The sequence below is a fragment of the Choristoneura fumiferana genome, chromosome 23 (assembly GCF_025370935.1).
Source record: "Choristoneura fumiferana chromosome 23, NRCan_CFum_1, whole genome shotgun sequence".
Taxonomy (NCBI): domain Eukaryota; kingdom Metazoa; phylum Arthropoda; class Insecta; order Lepidoptera; family Tortricidae; genus Choristoneura; species Choristoneura fumiferana.
This window is the reverse complement of record NC_133494.1, coordinates 15,833,857-15,853,038: the sequence shown is the minus strand read 5'-3', so window position 1 is coordinate 15,853,038 and position 19,182 is coordinate 15,833,857. Positions and strand designations below refer to the sequence as shown.

General features: G+C 44.6%; 1 protein-coding gene across 1 annotated transcript; it reads right to left on the bottom strand.

Annotated features, from left to right (window-relative positions):
* Window positions 1-327: 327 nt before the first annotated feature.
* LOC141441265 (uncharacterized) lies at window positions 328-17,373 on the bottom strand. Its single transcript, XM_074105934.1, is given in 10 exon segments — window positions 328-595; window positions 674-785; window positions 865-1,395; window positions 1,398-1,598; window positions 1,601-2,198; window positions 2,360-2,874; window positions 3,080-3,246; window positions 3,509-3,714; window positions 4,013-4,255; window positions 17,299-17,373. Coding segments are annotated over 10 exon segments (2,916 nt in total).
* Window positions 17,374-19,182: the final 1,809 nt, after the last annotated feature.

The following is a 19,182-nucleotide window of genomic DNA, read 5'->3' as shown; positions in this document are numbered from 1 at the left end:
GTACTCCGTTACTTTAAGTTCGCTATCGAGAATTTAACTACATCGATCAATAATTTCGTAAATTACAATTTAACTGTCATAATAATCTATGAATACTCATAACGAGACAAAAATATACATTCAAGTGACGGGAAACGTCAAATAATGAGAAAGGAAACGGCGTATAAAAGCAGGGCTCGGCTCGTCACAGACGAGCGGACAGACCGTGGACGGATCACTCAACGAGACAGACAAAACGCGAGCTTTGCGGGCCCGTGCGAGTACAGAAATACATAGTATTCAATCGTTCGTAACACGTTTTTCTATTTTATTTAACAAATAAATATTTCACTCGACTTTTTTCGGAGCGAGAGTGAGCCCCGAAAGTTTCTTTGGCATGAAGAAAGAGTCAGCGGCGTTAGTGCGTCGTTGGCAGATTGGAGTAGAGCGCAGGTGCCGCCAGTGGGCCCCCCGCCAGCGGCCCCCCGCCAGCGGCCCCCCGCCAGCGGCCCCCCGCCAGCCCCCCGCCAGCGGCCCCCCCGCCAGCCGGGCGCCGCGCGGCTGGTACTCCTTGCCCGAGCGCGGCCGCAGCACGCTCGCACACTGCCGCCCCGCCCTGCACACACGCACACGGTCAGCCCTCCACTACACGCACGATACTGAACGGAAAAGATGTGTGAAGTGATCAACTCACCGCATGGTGACCGGCGTGTCGGTGGAGGAGTGCGACGAGCAGATGGAGAGGGTCTCGATGTAGTCCGACATGTCCGACGCGCCGCTCGACGAGCTGGGCGTGTCCAGCATTCCTGCGAAGATGGGTCGGGTCATACGAGTGGAACGTGACGTATGATACTCGTTATCGAATTCTATCAGCGAGCTAGTTACCTCGAAGCGCCTTCAGGGACAGTAGAGGCACCTCGGCCTCGGCCGACGACGACTTGTGCGGGGTGTCGGCGGGATCGAGACGCGGCGCGTCACTGGAGCGCGCGCGGCGCGGCGGCGCGGTGCCGGGGGGCAGCGCGGCGCGGCGTGCCGAGCGGTAGCGGCGTCGCGCCGCCGCCGTCGTCTGCGGCAGCTCGCAGTGGGGCGCCGCGCGCCGCAGCGAGCAGCTCGACACGCCCGAGTCGTTGCTGCTGGACGAGTCGCGGTTGCCGGCCGCGCCACCCGCCGCCGCCGCGCCCGCGCCCCCCGCGCCCGCCAGCTCGCGGCAGCCGCAAGGTGACGCCGCCCGCGAGCCCGGCGCCGCGTCCCGCAGCGTTTCAACCGATGACGATGAGCCGCGGCTGCCAGCGCTGCCGTCGAACTCCTTAACGTCCTCCAGGAAGCGGGACGAGTCCGCCGAGCTGGACCGCTTGCGGTACTCGACGCGAGCCGCGCGCTCGGGCGGCGCGCCCCCGCCGCTACCCCCGCCGCCCCCGGCGCGCACAGTGCAGGGTTGCTGGCCGACTTCTCCTCCCCGAGGCAGCGCGCGGCGCGCGCCGGCAATCGCAGCGTGTGGAACGCGAAGCCACCGATGGGCGACATGGGTGTGTAGCCGGCGGGGGCGATACGGCCCGCCTCCAGCCGGAGGGGCTCGATGCCGTTGGGCTCCATCAGCAGGTACTCGTCGGCGGCGGCGCGCGCGGCGCGGGCGGGGCGCGCGGCGGGGGCGGGGCGGCGGCGGGGGGCGGGGCGGCGGCCGGCGCCCGCAGCTCGGCGCGCGTGACGCCGGCGCGCCGCAGCAGCGCGCGCGCGTTCTCGTAATGTTCCAGCGACTGCGCGAAGCTCAAGTTCTCATAATTGGCGAGCGCGGCGTTGTCCGCGTCGTCGCCGCGCGCCGGCTCGCCGCCCCCGCTCCCGCCGAGGGACGCTTTTCTTTTAGTCTTTCGGGAGACGTCTATCGTCGCGTAGAGCGCCGTTCGGTCGTTGTCGTTCGGGGTCAAGTTTTCTTTGTCGGGCGCGGGGCCGTCGCCGGGCGTGGCGGCCCGCCCGCAGTAGGGCAGCCGGATCCAGCTGTGCGCCCAGTCGGTGACGCGGCGGCACGGGCAGCTCGCGGGCTGCAGGCTCTCCGCGGTCTCGACGACCGTCGCCGCTCTCCGCCGCTTGCCGAGCCTGAGCAGGCAGCCGCAGGGCTTCTTCAGGATGACCGCGTCGGAGGTCGCGCTTTTGGTTATCGTGAACAGCTCGTCATTCAGACACTCCTTGAGCCTCTTCGGGGTGTCGTAGTATTCTCCCTCGACCTGGATGACGAAGAAAAAGAATAGAATAGAATAGAATTCATGTATTTGGTGTTAAATAAGTTTGTTCATGAAATCTTAATCTTAAATAAGAGAAAAGCGTCAGTCGAAATCGAAACAGCTTTAAATCTTACGAAGACGAACCGGATTCGAATGCCACTCACCTCTGCCAAAGGAACTTTAGGCACGTCGTAGTTTTCATAGGGACCGATTTTGGATCCGATGTCATCCGTTCGCGTTTTTGATCGGCAGGCGCAGGCGAGCTGCTCGGGCTTCGGAGGGCGCGGCGGCGCGGCGGCGGCGCAGCGGCAGGGCGCGGGCGGCGCGTCCATGGTCCAGGCGGGGCTGAAGGCGGCCGCCCCGGGGGGCGCCAAGGAGCCCGGCGTGCTCGCGGAGCCCGGCGTCAGCGCCGCCGTCGACGAGCGCGACATAGCACCCAGTTTGGACATGCAGCTCATGCAACGCTCGAGCGCAGTCCCGCCGCTCCAGGCCACCTCTACCCCGTGCACGGACGCCGTGTCGCCCGCCCCCGCCCCCGCTGTCGCTCCCGCTTCCGCCCACTCCGCGTTACTCGCCGCGTCCAGCGGAAGATCGGTGGGCGGCGACCGCTCGGTGGAGCTCAGCTCTGACAGGCGAGTGTCGGGACGAAACGCTTTGTTTGACTTTGGACTCTCTCCTCCTGCACAAACCGATCACAATCAAACTATCTTCTAACAACAGCTGACACTTATTGATGAATCATATTATATTTTTTAGGGGTCCACGTCAAAGACCCAAACTTTTTGGCTACCCTGCAACCAACACACGGAAGTGGAACCAAATCGTGTCGCAGAGTAAAAGGCCGTAGCTTACTGAAGGGTAGGTACAAAACATGTGTATCGCACCGTCTATGCGCGCGTGTCTATGGGGGCGCAGCCGGCCGCGCGCCGCCAGCTCGAAGTCCCTCGCCAGCTGCTGCGCCTGGTCCGACACCAGCACGTGCAGTCCCTCGCCCGCGCCGCACAGGGAGCCCCCCTCGAAGCAGAACTTGCCCTCCACCACGCCGTAGCGCCTGACACACGGAACAGCGGTTAGTGATTGAATTCTACGATTGACGTTAACAAGTGATTAGTAAAGTTATTTACTCGATTTATACTGAATGGATGACTCGGTCTCAAAGACGGAAGACCGAGACTCAAAGGTTGCGGCAAAGATCGAGCGACTCGACATCGAGCCCTTACCGGTAGGTATTCGCAAAGTTTATAGGGTAAAATACTCGAATGGTGAATGCTCGAGTCAGGTAAGAATTCGCATCAACCGATGGTCTTGCGTACCGTAGATGTTGCAGCTGCCAGACACCGAGCAGGCGCGGCGGCGCGCCGGTCGTCAGCGCGCAGCAGCTCTCGCGCAGCAGCAGCCGCGCCGGCCCCGCCCCGCCCCCGCCCCCGCCCCCGCGCCCCCCGCCCCCGCGCCGCCCCGCGCGCGCCGCCAGCACCACCACGTACTGCCGCGCTTCACCGAGGTGCGCGTTCACTTTCACCTGCACCAATAGATGGCGCTTATACTTCGCCGTAACATGATGACGATGTGTTTGTTGAACAGTTTAAGACCTCGATTGTTTAATTAATTTTAAGTTAGTAAAGGAGTTTCAAAATATTAAAAACAGTGCCGTATTATTAGTAATAAAGCGTTGAGAGTAAGTGTAGTGAACAAAATTGGTCCTTTGAACCGGATAATCGTTAGTAAAAAGTAAATTTTCTGTAATGGCTTCAGTCGACATGATTTAAGCCTAAACCGTTACAAAAGACGAGATGGAAAGTAATGATGGCTTCATCTACCTGCCACTGCATGAGGCGCTCGCGCGTCTCGAAGGCGAGGATGGCGACGAGGTCTCGGCACACGAGCGCCAGCGTGTTGGAGTGCTTGTCCAGCGTGAAGCCCGCCTCCGCGCCCACGAACTGCTGCAGCGACAGCGCCGCCTTCAGCCCGCTGCCGCCCCCGCGCCCGCCGCCCGCCCCCGCCCCCGCCCGCCGCGTTATAGCGCGCGCGCGCGTCCCGGTACAGCTGCAGGTGGAGGCAGTCTGTGGACACGGGACACACGCTCACGCCACTGACGCCACATGGATACGTATCAATTACATACAAACTTTACGTATTGTGACACGTCACACACATGACAACTACAAGAGTCCGCAACTCAGTCAAGAAGCATCCTCACTGAACACACTTTGTATGAAAATTTATCTTATTTAAGTGGAGCGAGAAATATAATGCGGGTCGCTTTGCATTGATGTCGATGATTTATGACTTGCAAAATCCATACTGCTAGGCCGGCCCCGCGATGTAAACAAAAAAAAACGCTAGACGGCGTTAGCATTGTGAGATTTTTTTTGACGTCAACACGTCTTGCTTGCAATTGGTTCGTTTATTAATTAGCCAATTGCAAGCAAGACCGTAACGTGGTAACGTTAAAATAAACCTCACGATACTAACGCCATCTAGCGATATTTCACCTGTCTCATTCTGGCCCCACGTAAATAAGGTTCGACGTGCATCATGCAACAACAATAAATACTTCAATATGGTCAGCGTGTTCATTGCGGCGACGCCGAGTTCAAGTCGGCGAGCTCACTGCCGAAGACGATGCCGTGTTGTCTAAAGCCGAGTTTAGACTTGCAGGAAAAATCGTGCAAGTTACATTAAATTGCAAGGCCGTAAAGCGAATGAGTTTGTAGTAGTCAATCAATCACTCGGCTTAACGCGCTGACTTTCGTGATCGCATTCGCCATTTCTTTCTACCCTTTTCCTAAACAGTTTTTCCTAAGAAGTGGCGAAAACGTTGTGACTCCGAGTGCGTTAGAAAATACGGTATCTGGTACGAAGAGGAGTAAAAATGGCGTGCGAATTAAAATTACAAGGCCAAGTCCAAATACTAGTGTAACGAAGCACCACTCCAGTTAAACCATACTAATAAATGCGAAAGTGTGTGTGATTGTATGTTTGTCCGTCTTTCACGTTGAAACTGAGCGACGGATTGACGTAATTTTTGGCATAGAGATAGTTTATGGGCCAGAAAGTGGCAAAGGCTACTTTTATCCCAGAAAATGCACAGTTCCCGAGGGAACAGCGCGCAATACCTAAATTTCACGCAGGCGAAGCCGCGAGCAAAAGCTAGTAACTCTACAAAACAATTTATCGCAGAGATAAAGTTTCAAAACTGGTGGTTACCGTTATGCATAAATTAAAAATATATATATTTATTGATTTATGATTTTATAAAATCATCATCATTTTATAAAAACACATAATAGTTAGTAATTATTATTATGCTGATAATAATATGTTTAGTCATTGTTATGTTGACTGCTTAGACACTAGTGATTTTTTGACAGCTAAGATGTCAATGACTTGTAAAGAGTGTAGAAATTAATGAATTAATTATTCTTCTGCTGAGAAGAGGACAAAAATGTACAAATGAAATAAATGTAGATTCTCGAATGATATACAAATAATAATATTTCTATTCCTGTTATTTTGTTCTGTGGCTCAACTAATTTACTGCGAACTTCATTTCATTCTTCTTTATTTCATAAATTTACTAGAAACATGTCGTCGACAAATCATTATAATGTTTTGTAACATTTTTTGTTACAACCCTAAAAGTGAATGTACTCCAAGAATTTTTATTACGCTTTAGGGTGCAGCGAACAATAAAGGGGTGTCCGCGATACGGGATGGTTCAGATTCCAAAAAAATCGCTTTAAATCCGATAGGCGAGGATTCCTTAGGGCGCGTCGCGTGCTTTATCGACGAGAAAATAACGCGTCTCGGCGATCGAGCGCCGCGCGGCGGGGGCTGCGACGACGCACTATTATATTCACTTTGTAGTAAACCAGCGCACTATTTACTACCCTTTGAACGCATAAATAAAAATCGATTCGCTTTGCACGCGCAATTGAATTTGTTATGCAGCATGTTTTAATTTGGCTACAGTTCTCGAAAAAATGCAATCTCCCGCCTGTGTCGTACATTCAATAAGATATGTTCAGAATGTGACATATTTTCAATGTCAATAAAAACATTTAAATCCACTGCGACGTTAGTTTTAGATACCTAGTTAAGTAATTTATTTTAGCAATAATGTAGTATTAAACTCATTTCATCTTGCATGCTCCTTTAGCCACATTATGATTGTTGTGGACAGTTGTAGTTAAGTTACAAACTTTGATATTGAATAGTATCTGTTTGTAATTTGTAACTGTTCCTACTTAATTAATAAATAAATAAATACCATTTTAATTTTTTTAACTGCTCTGTGGTCCGAGCGAGCCGGTATTGTCTTCGATGCGTGCAAAGTGCGTCGAGTTCCGGAGTCAAGTGTCATTGTTGTTGCACCCTCTCTCGCAACATAATGGCTAAATTTATCTGGCCACTGCATTGTCGTTTTTGACAATGCTATAAACTTTTCAAAATGTTTTTTTTTTATTCGACTGGATGGCAAACGAGCAAGTGGGTCTCCTGATGGTAAGAGATCACCACCGCCCATAAACATCTGCAACACCAGGGGTATTGTAGATGCGTTGCCAACCTAGAGGCCTAAGATGGGATACCTCAAGTGCCAGTAATTTCACCGGCTGTCTTACTCTCCACGCCGAAACACAACAGTACAAGCACTGCTGCTTCACGGCAGGATTAGCGAGCAAGATGGTGGTAGCAATCCGGGCGGACCTTGCACAAGGTCCTACCACCTGCAAAACAAAAAAAAAATCAAATCAAATATATATCAAATTTATCTAGTAGCTGGCCAAATTCAGTTAATAAGTCATGCCAGTTAAGAACATGAGTGGTGATTCTTCGTGAACGTGAAGCTCTCACTGCGAATATCCTCTCTGAGAAATGCATTAGTGATTAATGTGCAGTAGGTACCGGAATTCTTCAAGCCACTGAAGCCAGTGCAGGTGGTAGGACCTTGTGCAAGGTCCGCCCGGATTGCTACCACCATCTTGCTCGCTAATCCTGCCGTAAAGCAGCAGTGCTTGTACTCGGCGCAGAGAGTAAGACAGCCGGTAAAATTACTGACACTTGAGGTATCCCATCTTAGGCCTCTAGGTTGGCAACGCATCTGCAATACCCCTGGTGTTGCAGATGTTTATGGGCGGTGGTAATCTCTTACCATCAGGAGACCCACTTGCTCGTTTGCCAACCAGTCGAATTAAAAAGAACTACCGCTGCGCCAAATCCTTCAAAATATTGTATTGGATTAAATGTCGTTCATTGAAATTCTGTCGTTCAGATAGAAACACGTTTGCAGAACCAAGGAACATTACATTTTATTTGTTGTGTTTGTTTTGAAAATTGAGGCGATAATTCCGTGACCATACAGCGACGTGATTAAAGCGCAAATGATCGCGCGCCGTGGGCGCGGCCGCTTTATGGCCCCCTTAAAATACTTCCGCTACTAAGTCGCTCTTAAAACACTTTTGTTGAAGCAACATTCTGTTAATCACTGTGGAATATGTCCGTAATAAAATCACAAATATTGTAAATAAAATACAAATTTAACGACGTCGTAACATTTTTAAGACGCAGTCTGAATTCCGATCAACAACAGGGCGCGGGCGCAACAAAATAGGAGTTACAAGAGCGGCGCTCAGACTCGACTCGACCGCACCGGGCACCGGGCAGCGATTACAACTGTTTCATTTATGTCTATGGTTTAAATACGCACACATTATTAATTGATTGGTTTGGCCAAGCATTTATGAGCAGTGGTCGATTCATAAAATAAATAAATAAACACCGCTATTTTTAAGCCCACGCTTTAAAATCACTAAGTACCTTACCTACCTATGTTTTCGACTGCGTCGATTAAACATCTATGATGTACTCGTATGTGTGAATCTGTATACATTTTTATGTGCTGTGTATAGTAGGTATGTTTATTTATGTCCTTTGTTAATGCTCTGAATATGGCCCTGCCAGCTTAAATTTGCCTGGAATAGATCGCGCTGTTGCGTTAAGACCGCCGCTTATTACTTTTCGCCAAAATTTTGTTAATGTATAAATTAATAGTACAGTATTACTCTGCTCTGCACCCTTATGTGGTGTGGTGTAGACAATTTAACTGAGATTCTAATTATTTTAACATAAACTGTAATTTTACTAACAATAATGGATGTTACTGTCTGAATAAATGCATTGAATTATATAAACCTGTGAGTAATAAAAAAATGAAAAGTGTAAGTAAAGAAGAAATTGGCGAACAAGCGACAGGCGACCATCTGCGCGCCGCTTCCATTCGTGGATTGTGTTTTGTTTATTTTTGCACGTGTCATTTATGTATTTTGCCAGAATTTGTTGCCGCCACCCAAATGTTTACGAGTTTTAGTTTTGGGTGTGCGTGGTATGATGACCTATCAAATGACAAGTTAAAGTAAAGTACCATCAGCCAAATATGTGGTCTACCACTACCACCCTGAAGTTGATAATCGTTTGCTTGTCATAAAACAATAATGCCAATAGGCGTGTCTGTCAACTTGAAAGTTCGACTTTAGCAACATATTAATTTTGATAGGAACTTGTTTAAAAATAGATAGACCACTTATTTGGCTGATGGCACCTAGTCTGTAGGAGTAATTATTACTTACCTAAGCCACTGTCATGATATTGCCATTTTTTGATAAAATTTCGTAGATATCTTTACTGAAGAAAACTGGTAAAATAAGAAACACTAAGATAATGTTTTGTTTCATTTTAAATATACATCCATACTATTATTTGTATGTATGTTTGTCCGTCTTTCACGTCGAAACGGAGTGACGGAATCGACGTGATTTTTGGCATAGGGATAGTTTATGGGCCAGAGAGAGGTGACATAGGAATAGTTTAGGCTACGGTGAATTTTTATCCCATAGGCTACTTTTTATCCCGGAAAATGCACAGTTCCCGAGGGAACGGCGAGTGATAACCGAATTCCACGCGGGCGAAGTCGCGGGCAAAAGCTATAGTGAAATGATATTGTTTTACCTCGGTAGTTATATCGTATGACGGTTCACCAACGTCGGTGAAAGGCGATAATAGCGGTGAAGCGTACGTTATTGTATGAAGTGACAGAAGGCCTACTCCGAAACTCGAAACTCGAAGTTCGTATCGTACCGTCCCTCTCGCTCTCGTATTAAATAGTATAAGCGCACGACACGAACTTCGAGTTTCGGGTTTCGTAGTAGCCCTGCAGAGTACTGGCAATGGTTTTGTAGCCGCATTTGCTGCGACCGTGAAATTCGAGATTGTAGGGGAGGTAGTCGCGGTCACAGCTCGTAAACCGTAAGTCGCGGGCGGCTGCGCGCGCGCCGCGCCCTGTGCCTGTGTGGCGCGCACAGCTTAGCTTACAGTAACTACTGTTTCAATCGCGTACGACATTTTTGTCTGTCTACTTTTCGGCGATATCTCAGAAATTATAACTGCTATTTTCTCAAACCAGTTTCGTTTCTCGTATCCACATATTTTCGTATGGCACTTACTATGTACAATAAATTATATCTCACACATCACTATATTGTATTGATGTAGTGAATCCTTTTTCATATTTTAACTATCTTCACACATAAATGCATACCGCATTCCTGAATGACAAATATAATTTCAAAATTTCATTTGTATTACACTTTCTGCCCATGACACAGACAGATGGCGACAGACATGCAGACAGAAGAACAAAAATGTGACGTTCAGGACGTTTTGCCAGGCAACCCTTTGCGTTTTTTAAATAAAACCAAAATAATGCTTATTCAATAATCTCAGTGACATCTCCGTCATCTGCCCTCTCCCCTCCGCCAATTACGCATCCGAGCGCTGCGAGGGTTTCTAATTTATTTGTCACATCGTTATCGGGAACAAATGACGATAAATCGTGCGTCGCATTGACTCGCGTCGCGTCGCTTCGATTGGCCGCGTGCTCGGCGCGCGACACCCATCAAATGCCATCGCTATATTCGTTTTTGTATTAAACCGTTTTAATGTACTTAAAGTTCTCAATTCATAATCCCAGCCTATATACGTCCCACTGCTGGGCACAGGCCTCCTCTCAGAACAAGAGGGCTTGGGCCATAGTTCCCACGCGGGCCCAGTGCGGATTGGAAATTTCGCACGCACCATTGAATCGCTTCGCAGGTTTGTGCAGGTTTCCTTACGATGTTTTCCTTCACCGCAAAGCTCGTGGTAAATTTCAAATGTAATTCTGGACATGAATTTCGAAAAACACAGAGATGCGAGCCGGGGTTCGAACCCACGACCCTCTGCTTGAGAGGCGATAGGTCAAACCACAAGGCCACCACGGCTTAAGTTCTAAATATCCCACTAATATTATAAATGTGAAAGTTTGTAAGTCTGTTTGTTTCTTTGTTACCTTTTCACGTCTAAGCCGATGAACGAACCACAATCGGTATAGTCACGACCTCACGGGGAAAGACATAGGATAGTTTTATCCCGAAAAATTTTACAGTTCCCGCGGGATAGCGATAAACAAATTCTATGCAGATGGAGACGCGGGCAACAGCTAGTTAAGTATAAAACCATTCATGTCCTAATACTATATCCATATGTTTTGCTCTATTTATCGATCCATATTTCGATTACTCTTCTGTACCACTAAAAAGTTCCGCTAGAGGCGCTGTCCGTGTTTCCATACAAATTGAGATTTTAACGTGAACGCGATCGAGACGTATTTTGTGAAAGGGGTTCAGTAAGCATACTGACTAGATAAATAATTGTATCCCAACAAAAACTTAGACTACCGTTTAACATGTGTTACCATATGTCATAATAGAAAATTTACATATTAGACACATCTAAAACGCGTTTTTTAATAGATAAAGCGTTAATGTAATTTAAGTGGACTAATTTAATTAAATATTGGCTTGTCGGCTGGTTCACTTTAGATTTTAAACTTCTGTAGAGAAATAATTTCTTTGTATGTTTAATTTTTTTGTGTTTTTTTTTTAACAAAACTTAAGGCAGAATAATTTAATCGACATTGACAACCTCATATTTAAACATCCAACAAAGCTGTTAGCCAAAGTTTTAATTTGATATGCTACAAGATGGCGATTTTAGAATTTCCCATGGGGCCGGGCCAAAGTTGAAATTAAACTAAGTATTCAAGTTTATTCATTCTGGACTACCAGCAACTTTTATGAACCTAATAGCATTTACATAAATTAAACTAGAAAATGGCAATCAATTACAACGAATACCTAACATTACCCCCTGGCTAACAATGTGAATATAATAAGAGTTATCGTTTCGCTAACAACAAAGTACCTACATCACCGTTAAAAAGCATAAAGTCTAAGTGAAGGAGATAGGATAAATGTTTAAGGAATTATTTACACTTTAAAGAAGACTATGTGTTTTACGAGTAAATATATCAGTCAATCAGGTACGCTACTTTATTATGGATATCGGTATTCCACTCTATTACAACACTTAAATTACTTGAATGAGAGTTGAATGTAATAAAATGCCTTTCACTGCATCAAACTGCTTAGTGCTTAACCTCCCCGCTGGCTGGTACTACCACAGATAGGTCCTGAAAAGCGTTCCAGGAGGGGTGTCAGGCAGCGGCAGCGGGCAGGGCCGGCAGCGCGCAATTACGCGGCAGATCTCGCGCGACAATGTGCCGCTCGTTAGCGACCGGCGACCGGCGACATCGCTACTTGTTGCTGTCGGCTGAAAAGGAACTCTAATTGAAGTTCCCGCGGCAGATCGCGCGTCCTTCATTAGGCGCGGGCGCCGGTGAACGCCGCTTTGACAACTATTATCTTTTCTTTGCACATCCGCGCACCGGCTTATTGACGGAACGACAGCTGTAATAGAACGCAAGAGGGCGCATCAACATGAAATGTTGCTTTTTCTGGCCTAGTTTGTTATCATTTTTCAAGAGTTTTTCAAACTCGTGATTTGGGAAACTTTGGCACAGCTACACACACCTCACCTTTCGGAATATAAGCGGCAAACTTTTATCTGTTATTATTATTCGGTATTTGACAACCTGTTCAATTCGCCATATCCTGTATGTATATTATGATAAAAATATACATAATGTAATGAAATGTAATAAAATGTACACAAACAATGTTTAGTGGAGAAAAATAATTTGGTTGAAAACTGGATTTTTAGTGATTTTTAGAAATCTTTATATCTACTTATCTCTTTCTAAAACGCTTTTCTCTATGCAGCAAGTATGGCGCTACTTACATGTGACGACACATGCAAGAGAGTCTTTCTCTGTCTAATCTTGAATCTCCAACCTTTATCTCTGCTATTTTTAAAGCTAGATTAAAATTGTTTTTATTTTCGATAAAATGCATTGGCAAGCTTTGATTTATAAAATAAATATATTATAAAATAGTCAAATACCGTATTGTTAACTTTCGAAAAAAGTATAAAAGTAATGAACACTTTTCACACCTTCCTACTCCATTACTATGCGGAGCTTAGCAAGTAGCGAGGTGAAACGTTCATTGATATGCAGCCGCAAAGTATCAGCGCCTGAATCAAACCATTAGCTACAGAATTAACCATGCTTACCGTAAACCACACGAAAATACCTGAACTGATAGATTTGTCGAACGTCGGTCGATTATCAACTTATGTACACAAACTACTGAGGACATACTCGTACGAAATGCAAAGCTACATATAATACGAAGTGCTTACACCCAACCCAAGTTAAAAGACGTGTCCAAGTATAACCTAACCAACAAAGAGTTGGAACACTCCCGATTGTGTCACTTCAAAGTTCAATATCTCAAAAACGGCTTAACCGATTTTGATCAAATATGTTTAAGAACCATTGCTAGAAAACCTGCTTTCAAATAAAAAAAACGCATTCAAATCGGTCCACCGGTTTAAGAGCTACGCTGCCACAGACAGACATACAGACACACAGATACACATAGCGGTCAAACTTATAACACCCCTCTTTTTGCGTCGGAGGTTAAAAACAGGTTCCGTGTGATACGATTTCATTTCATACTTGCATCATCAAGTTAAATTCACCTCGCCTATTTAAGATTGTCTTAACTATTTACAGTAGGTAGTACGTAACTACCTACTGTAAATGTAATGTGTTACTGTAATGTGTAATGTGTGTTTGATGAAAGATCATCAAACTAATCATTTCTTAAAATGATGAATGAATGTTGTCATATTTTGTAACACTGAATTGGAGCTGTCATTGCCACAATTAAACAACGCAAATGCGTTTGAATTGTCGTTAAACCGCAAAATAAATAAACCTTCGATGGGATTACTGTGGCAGTATCGTTAGATAAGGCAGCCTTCGATCGCGGGCAGGTAGGTTCGCGGGCGCGATCGGCCGGCGGCGATAAGTACCACTATCATGAGTTTACAGTGACCGTACTCGATAGCGACGGCGTAGATTATTTGTAGAGGCAATAATACAATTCTCCATATAAATAATTTACGCCGTCGCTATCGAGTAATGTCACTGTAAACTCATTGTAGTGGTATAGGTAGCTGTTGGTGACATCAGCGACGGAGGACCGCTGCTGCTGGTCGCTGCGGATGCTTTTACTGCATCACGGGACAACCGAATAATACCGGCTCCTAACATAGAGGTTGAATATACAGCAACTTTAGGTCGTAGAAGTGGCAATGGGCAGGATAGCAAGAACAGATGGTCGTTGGGGCCGAAAGGTTGAGTGGAGGGTGGAGTGTCCACCAACGAGATGGACGGATGACCTGAGGCCGTATTGCCTAACGTTTGAGTGGAGGGTGGAGTGTCCACCAACGAGATGGACGGATGACCTGAGGCCGTATTGCCTAACGTTTGAGTGGAGGGTGGAGTGTCCACCAACGAGATGGACGGATGACCTGAGGCCGTATTGCCTAACGTTTGAGTGGAGGGTGGAGTGTCCACCAACGAGATGGACGGATGACCTGAGGCCGTATTGCCTAACGTTTGAGTGGAGGGTGGAGTGTCCACCAACGAGATGGACGGATGACCTGAGGCCGTATTGCCTAACGTTTGAGTGGAGGGTGGAGTGTCCACCAACGAGATGGACGGATGACCTGAGGCCGTATTACCTAACGTTTGAGTGGAGGGTGGAGTGTCTACCAACGAGATGGACGGATGACCTGAGGCCGTATTCCCTAACGTTTGAGTGGAGGGTGGAGTGTCCACCAACGAGATGGACGGATGACCTGAGGCCGTATTGCCTAACGCTCGCGATCATAATCAAATGTCAGTTTTTGTATGCGAAATCTGTCACTTGATTACGTTTGCGAGCATCAGAAACTTTAGGCAATACGGCCTCGATTAAAGTCGCGGGTTCATGGTGGATGTAGATCGCTTCTGACAGAGGAAACTGGAGGTCTATGGGGGACGCCTATCTCCAACAGTGGACGTCCTTCGGCTGATTTGATGATGATGATCCAGTAACAGCACCAAAAGCTTTTCAAAAAGTCCAGGTATTCCAGGTATAACTACTCGCAACGACAAGCGGCCACGTCACGAGGCCAGCGCTGATTGAAATGATTACCGGCCGATTGACTGTTATCACTTCACGAACAAGTAAATAACAAATTAATTTTAATTCGCTTTATCATGCTAATACCATAAGTTGATACAAGATTGCACAATAATCTGGTCACATTTAAATAATTTGTTCGTTATCATGTGATAAATAATGGCAACTATTTATACTGTTTTTTTTTCTTTGACTTACATTAACTAGGTACCTTATTTTATTGTCGTTTTTCAAATCCTTTGTTTAATTACGTAAAAAAACTTAAAAAGCTTTTAAGCCACCATCTTCAAGGACATCGCGGCAGACGCGGTAGGTATCGATTGCATTTAAACAAAGTGATAATTTAATTGAAGTTCAAATCGTCGTGTTAATTGATTTTTTATCTATTTGATAGGCCGCTGCATTGCACCACATTTGACAACATCAGACGCTGAGCCACAACAACTTAGGAGATGTACAGATGTTACACCGGGTGGGCTCTGTAACTGGAGCAAATAATTAAAACATAGATTGCACTCATCAAACTGAACGACGTTAGTACGAGTACATACAGCGACTTTTAAAAACAATTGGGCCTTTAGATTTTCCCTTTTTCATACAAATTAAATACTACTATCATTATCAATGTACGCTGTCCTAGAGCCCAATTGATGTCGCCTGTCACGGTACAAACATCAAAAATGTTAAAGAAACAATGCATATTCGAATAAACTTAACAGTGTAGTAAAAATTAGTTAGGTATTTTTAAAAGTCTCTTCAGTTTGACGAATACGATCTATGTTTTAATTATTTACTGTTGAAGTGTCCGCTCCGCCCGGTATGCACTTAGGAGTGTGACCGAATATATTATTTCTGTTGTCTCGCATTAATTGCGTTCTCCAAGGCCGCAATGAACATGCTGACGAATCAATTATATTCTGTGAATAAAACACGACACAAGCTGCTGGTACCTAGTTTGTTTTGCAAAATCATTCATGCAGCGATTTTTATCGCGTAATTAAAATATTACCGCCTCGTTAAAACACAATTATTACTTACTCACGCATAACAACAAGACTCGGGGAATTACAATAAAGTAGTTTATGCAACTGTTACGTAATAAGGGTCCTTATAACACGAGTGTGGTTTTATGAAACGAGGCTCACCCGAGTTTCATAAAAGGATTACTTTCATGACTTCATGAGTGTTTTAAAACCTAAGTACGAGTATGTACAGTTCCATAAGTAGTAGTAGTTAAGTGAAGTTATTTACACACATAATTATAATTACTCTTAGATGGGTGCAGTAATCGACGTCAATGATCAGTATTAAACAACCGATTTTACTATTACAACTTTCTTATCTGTAGTAGTAGGTAACAATTTGGTTTTTGGACGCATTTTTGAGGATCTATCATAATGTGTGTAGATAAACGACATTTACATTAAATTTATAAACTACTTTTTTAAAAGGATGCAGTAGATCTTAAACCAAACAATAATAATCATCTACTACGATCTAAGACATGCTAAAACAAATAAAAACAACGCATGTTTAGCGGAAACTGATGATTTTTGAATCTTTTTTTATTAATCTGATGGGAAAATAGACATCAATTGATGTAGTCTGAAACTAATGCAAAGCTTGTTACTATGGGTAATGGGTCCCAGGCAATAAATAAATATTAATAAAACATTTTTATCTATAAATACAGACTTAAATATTAAACACGCAACACTTGAAAATTAACATGCGTATTTTTCATATATAATTATTTGCTCCGACCGGGCACGGAACCCGGGGCCTTTTGTGTCATCGGGTTCTCTTCTCTGTAAGGCCATTCAGTCGGCAAACTGGATTGAAACATTATTTTTGACTACACTCGGGCAGTCTACCGACTACACTACACCTGGCATGCGATTACTATGTTTTATTTAGACGGCACAAGAATATCTTACGAGTTGCTTTACACTGCGCTAAGCCGCGCAGATATTAATTTATAACTGACCAAACATCGACAGCACTGTGCTGCAACTCGCACGATATTTCTCGCAGGGATCTCTATCGTTTGCCCGAATTTCATATGCTAGAATGTATCTTTTTCCCTAATTTTCATTTACCATAAACAATAAAATAACTCTTTATTGCACACCAACACAGTCAGAAGTACAGAAAACACAGGTATAGACATAGAGATTTTCTAAGGTAAGCAAAGGTAAGGTAAGTAATTTATTTCTGAAGTAGTATTTTCTTCAGAGTTGATATTAAACTAAGCTAACCTAGCCTACTGCATTCTATAAAATGACAATTAAAATAACCTGAAAACAGCATGGTTCTATATTATTTTATGGCAAACGTTGGTATGGCAAGTGAAATTCGGGCAAGTATACGTTCTCGCAGTGGCATTAAAGGCCGCTGCATACCAGATGCGCGTGCGTGGCGTGACACGCACACCCACCAGTTCTAATATATGAAACTGTATAGAAAGATGCCAGTACGCACGCCACGAATCTGGTCTGGCATATTTCTATATAGTTTTATATATTACATCTGGTGTGCAGCGGCCACTAAACGCGAATGAAGGTCGCACTCACCTGCGACGGGCGACAGCTTGCGCATGACGCACCAGCGCGACTTCCACTGCAAGCAAACACACGGCGCGTGACCATCACAGCTCGCAGCCTCTGTCCCACTTGTCGGATGTCGGATCCATTCCTAATCTTATCATGATCACTTCTACAGGGTATTATCTTACGCGATGCAAAATAAATGCTTCTAGCTCAGCACTCTAGCTAGACAATCCATTACCATTAACGTTTGTTTTGTATTGCAAAATAAAGACACATTTTAAAGTAAATAGATAAATATCATTAGGACAGTTAATATTCAAAGTTTATTTGATGGGTACACCCGCCAGCACCAGCACCAGCACCAACACCAACACCAACATCTGACAGAACAAATCGTGCATAAATAACTGATACGACTCTATTTCTAGGGCCGGTAGGACGTGTCAGATATTTTTGCACGCTTCGCTGTGGCAAATACTAATGCAGGTGACTGTACCTGGTAACGGATAAATATACTTAAATATTCGTATATTAAACACTCAAGACTCCAAAACAAACATTCATAATATTTTTCATACCTAGTGTCTACCCCGGCCGAGGATCGAACCAAGCTTCGTAGTCAGGTTCTCTTTCTCCTGGACTATCCGGGCTTCGGTAATTAATCGTATTTTATTAAGGGTGTACACACAATACAATACAATACAAATAATCTTTATTGCACACCATAAAGCAGTACAAAAAACTTATAATATAAACACTTGATGAACAACCTCAATTTCAATCAACAATAATTAATTAATGCATTATATTGTCCAGAATCAACTGAGCTAGGGACATTAATTTCAAATCACGTGAAAAAATATCCTGTTTACAAAATGGAATAGAGTAATATCTACACCAAACAATTTCAAATTAAATGTATAGCCACTAGATACCCGATATTCCCTCGGACCCAACACCCGATAAGTAGAGAGAATACAACACAAAGCGTAGTGGATTTATCGCAATTCCAGCACAGCCACAGTCGTGGAGTACGACCCTTGCTTGCACCAGTAACAGCTTGGAAACAGCGGTGGCAACCCTGGCTCCAGATTAACTCCAACAGTATTCACGTCAATCGAAAACTTGTGCGCTATCTACATCCTTAAATCGATTTAGTAATCTTTTATTGCTTTTTATTACATCGATATTATTATTATTATTATTTGTAAGTACCGAGTCATTTGAAATATTTAGCTAAAGGCACGTATTATTAGGTAGAAATTCACAAATATTACAAGATATGTTTCACATTAATTTGCATCATGTATCTATTTTCAGGAATTGATTAATTTGATAATCGCTTTTATCAAAATGAATTGCACCGTTTCAACTTTTGCCGTTGTTTGGAAGGAAACATCTATCAGACTATAATTTGGTTAAATTATTCACATAATAAAATATGTCATTCGTATATTGTGTGTGTGCTTGTACAAGACAGTCTCTAAACACCTTTATGTCACTACAACAGTTTATGTCAAACACGTCGTACAAGATGCCTTACACTTGCCAGAACAATTTCTTCGCACGAGGCTAACCTTAGGCTTTTAGAGTTGTAGGTAAGTGACAAGTTGAGTCCATGAACATGAAGTTAGTTGCTCTGTAGTTTGGTTGCGCCAAATTGGCATATATTATTGATTAAAACCATCTTAAACCCGTATTTTATATTTAAACCATCAACAAACAGCTAATCTAACCTAACGTAACCTTGCGTTGGAACTAACCCAGACAAATAATTCATAGTTCATTTATTTATTGCGTTTCATATTGTAGATAGTTTTTTATTTAACCGCTAAAAGCAAGTGCAAAAGTGTTACGTTTGTACCCATTATGTCTAACATATTGTTTCATTCGTTTAATAGCACCTAA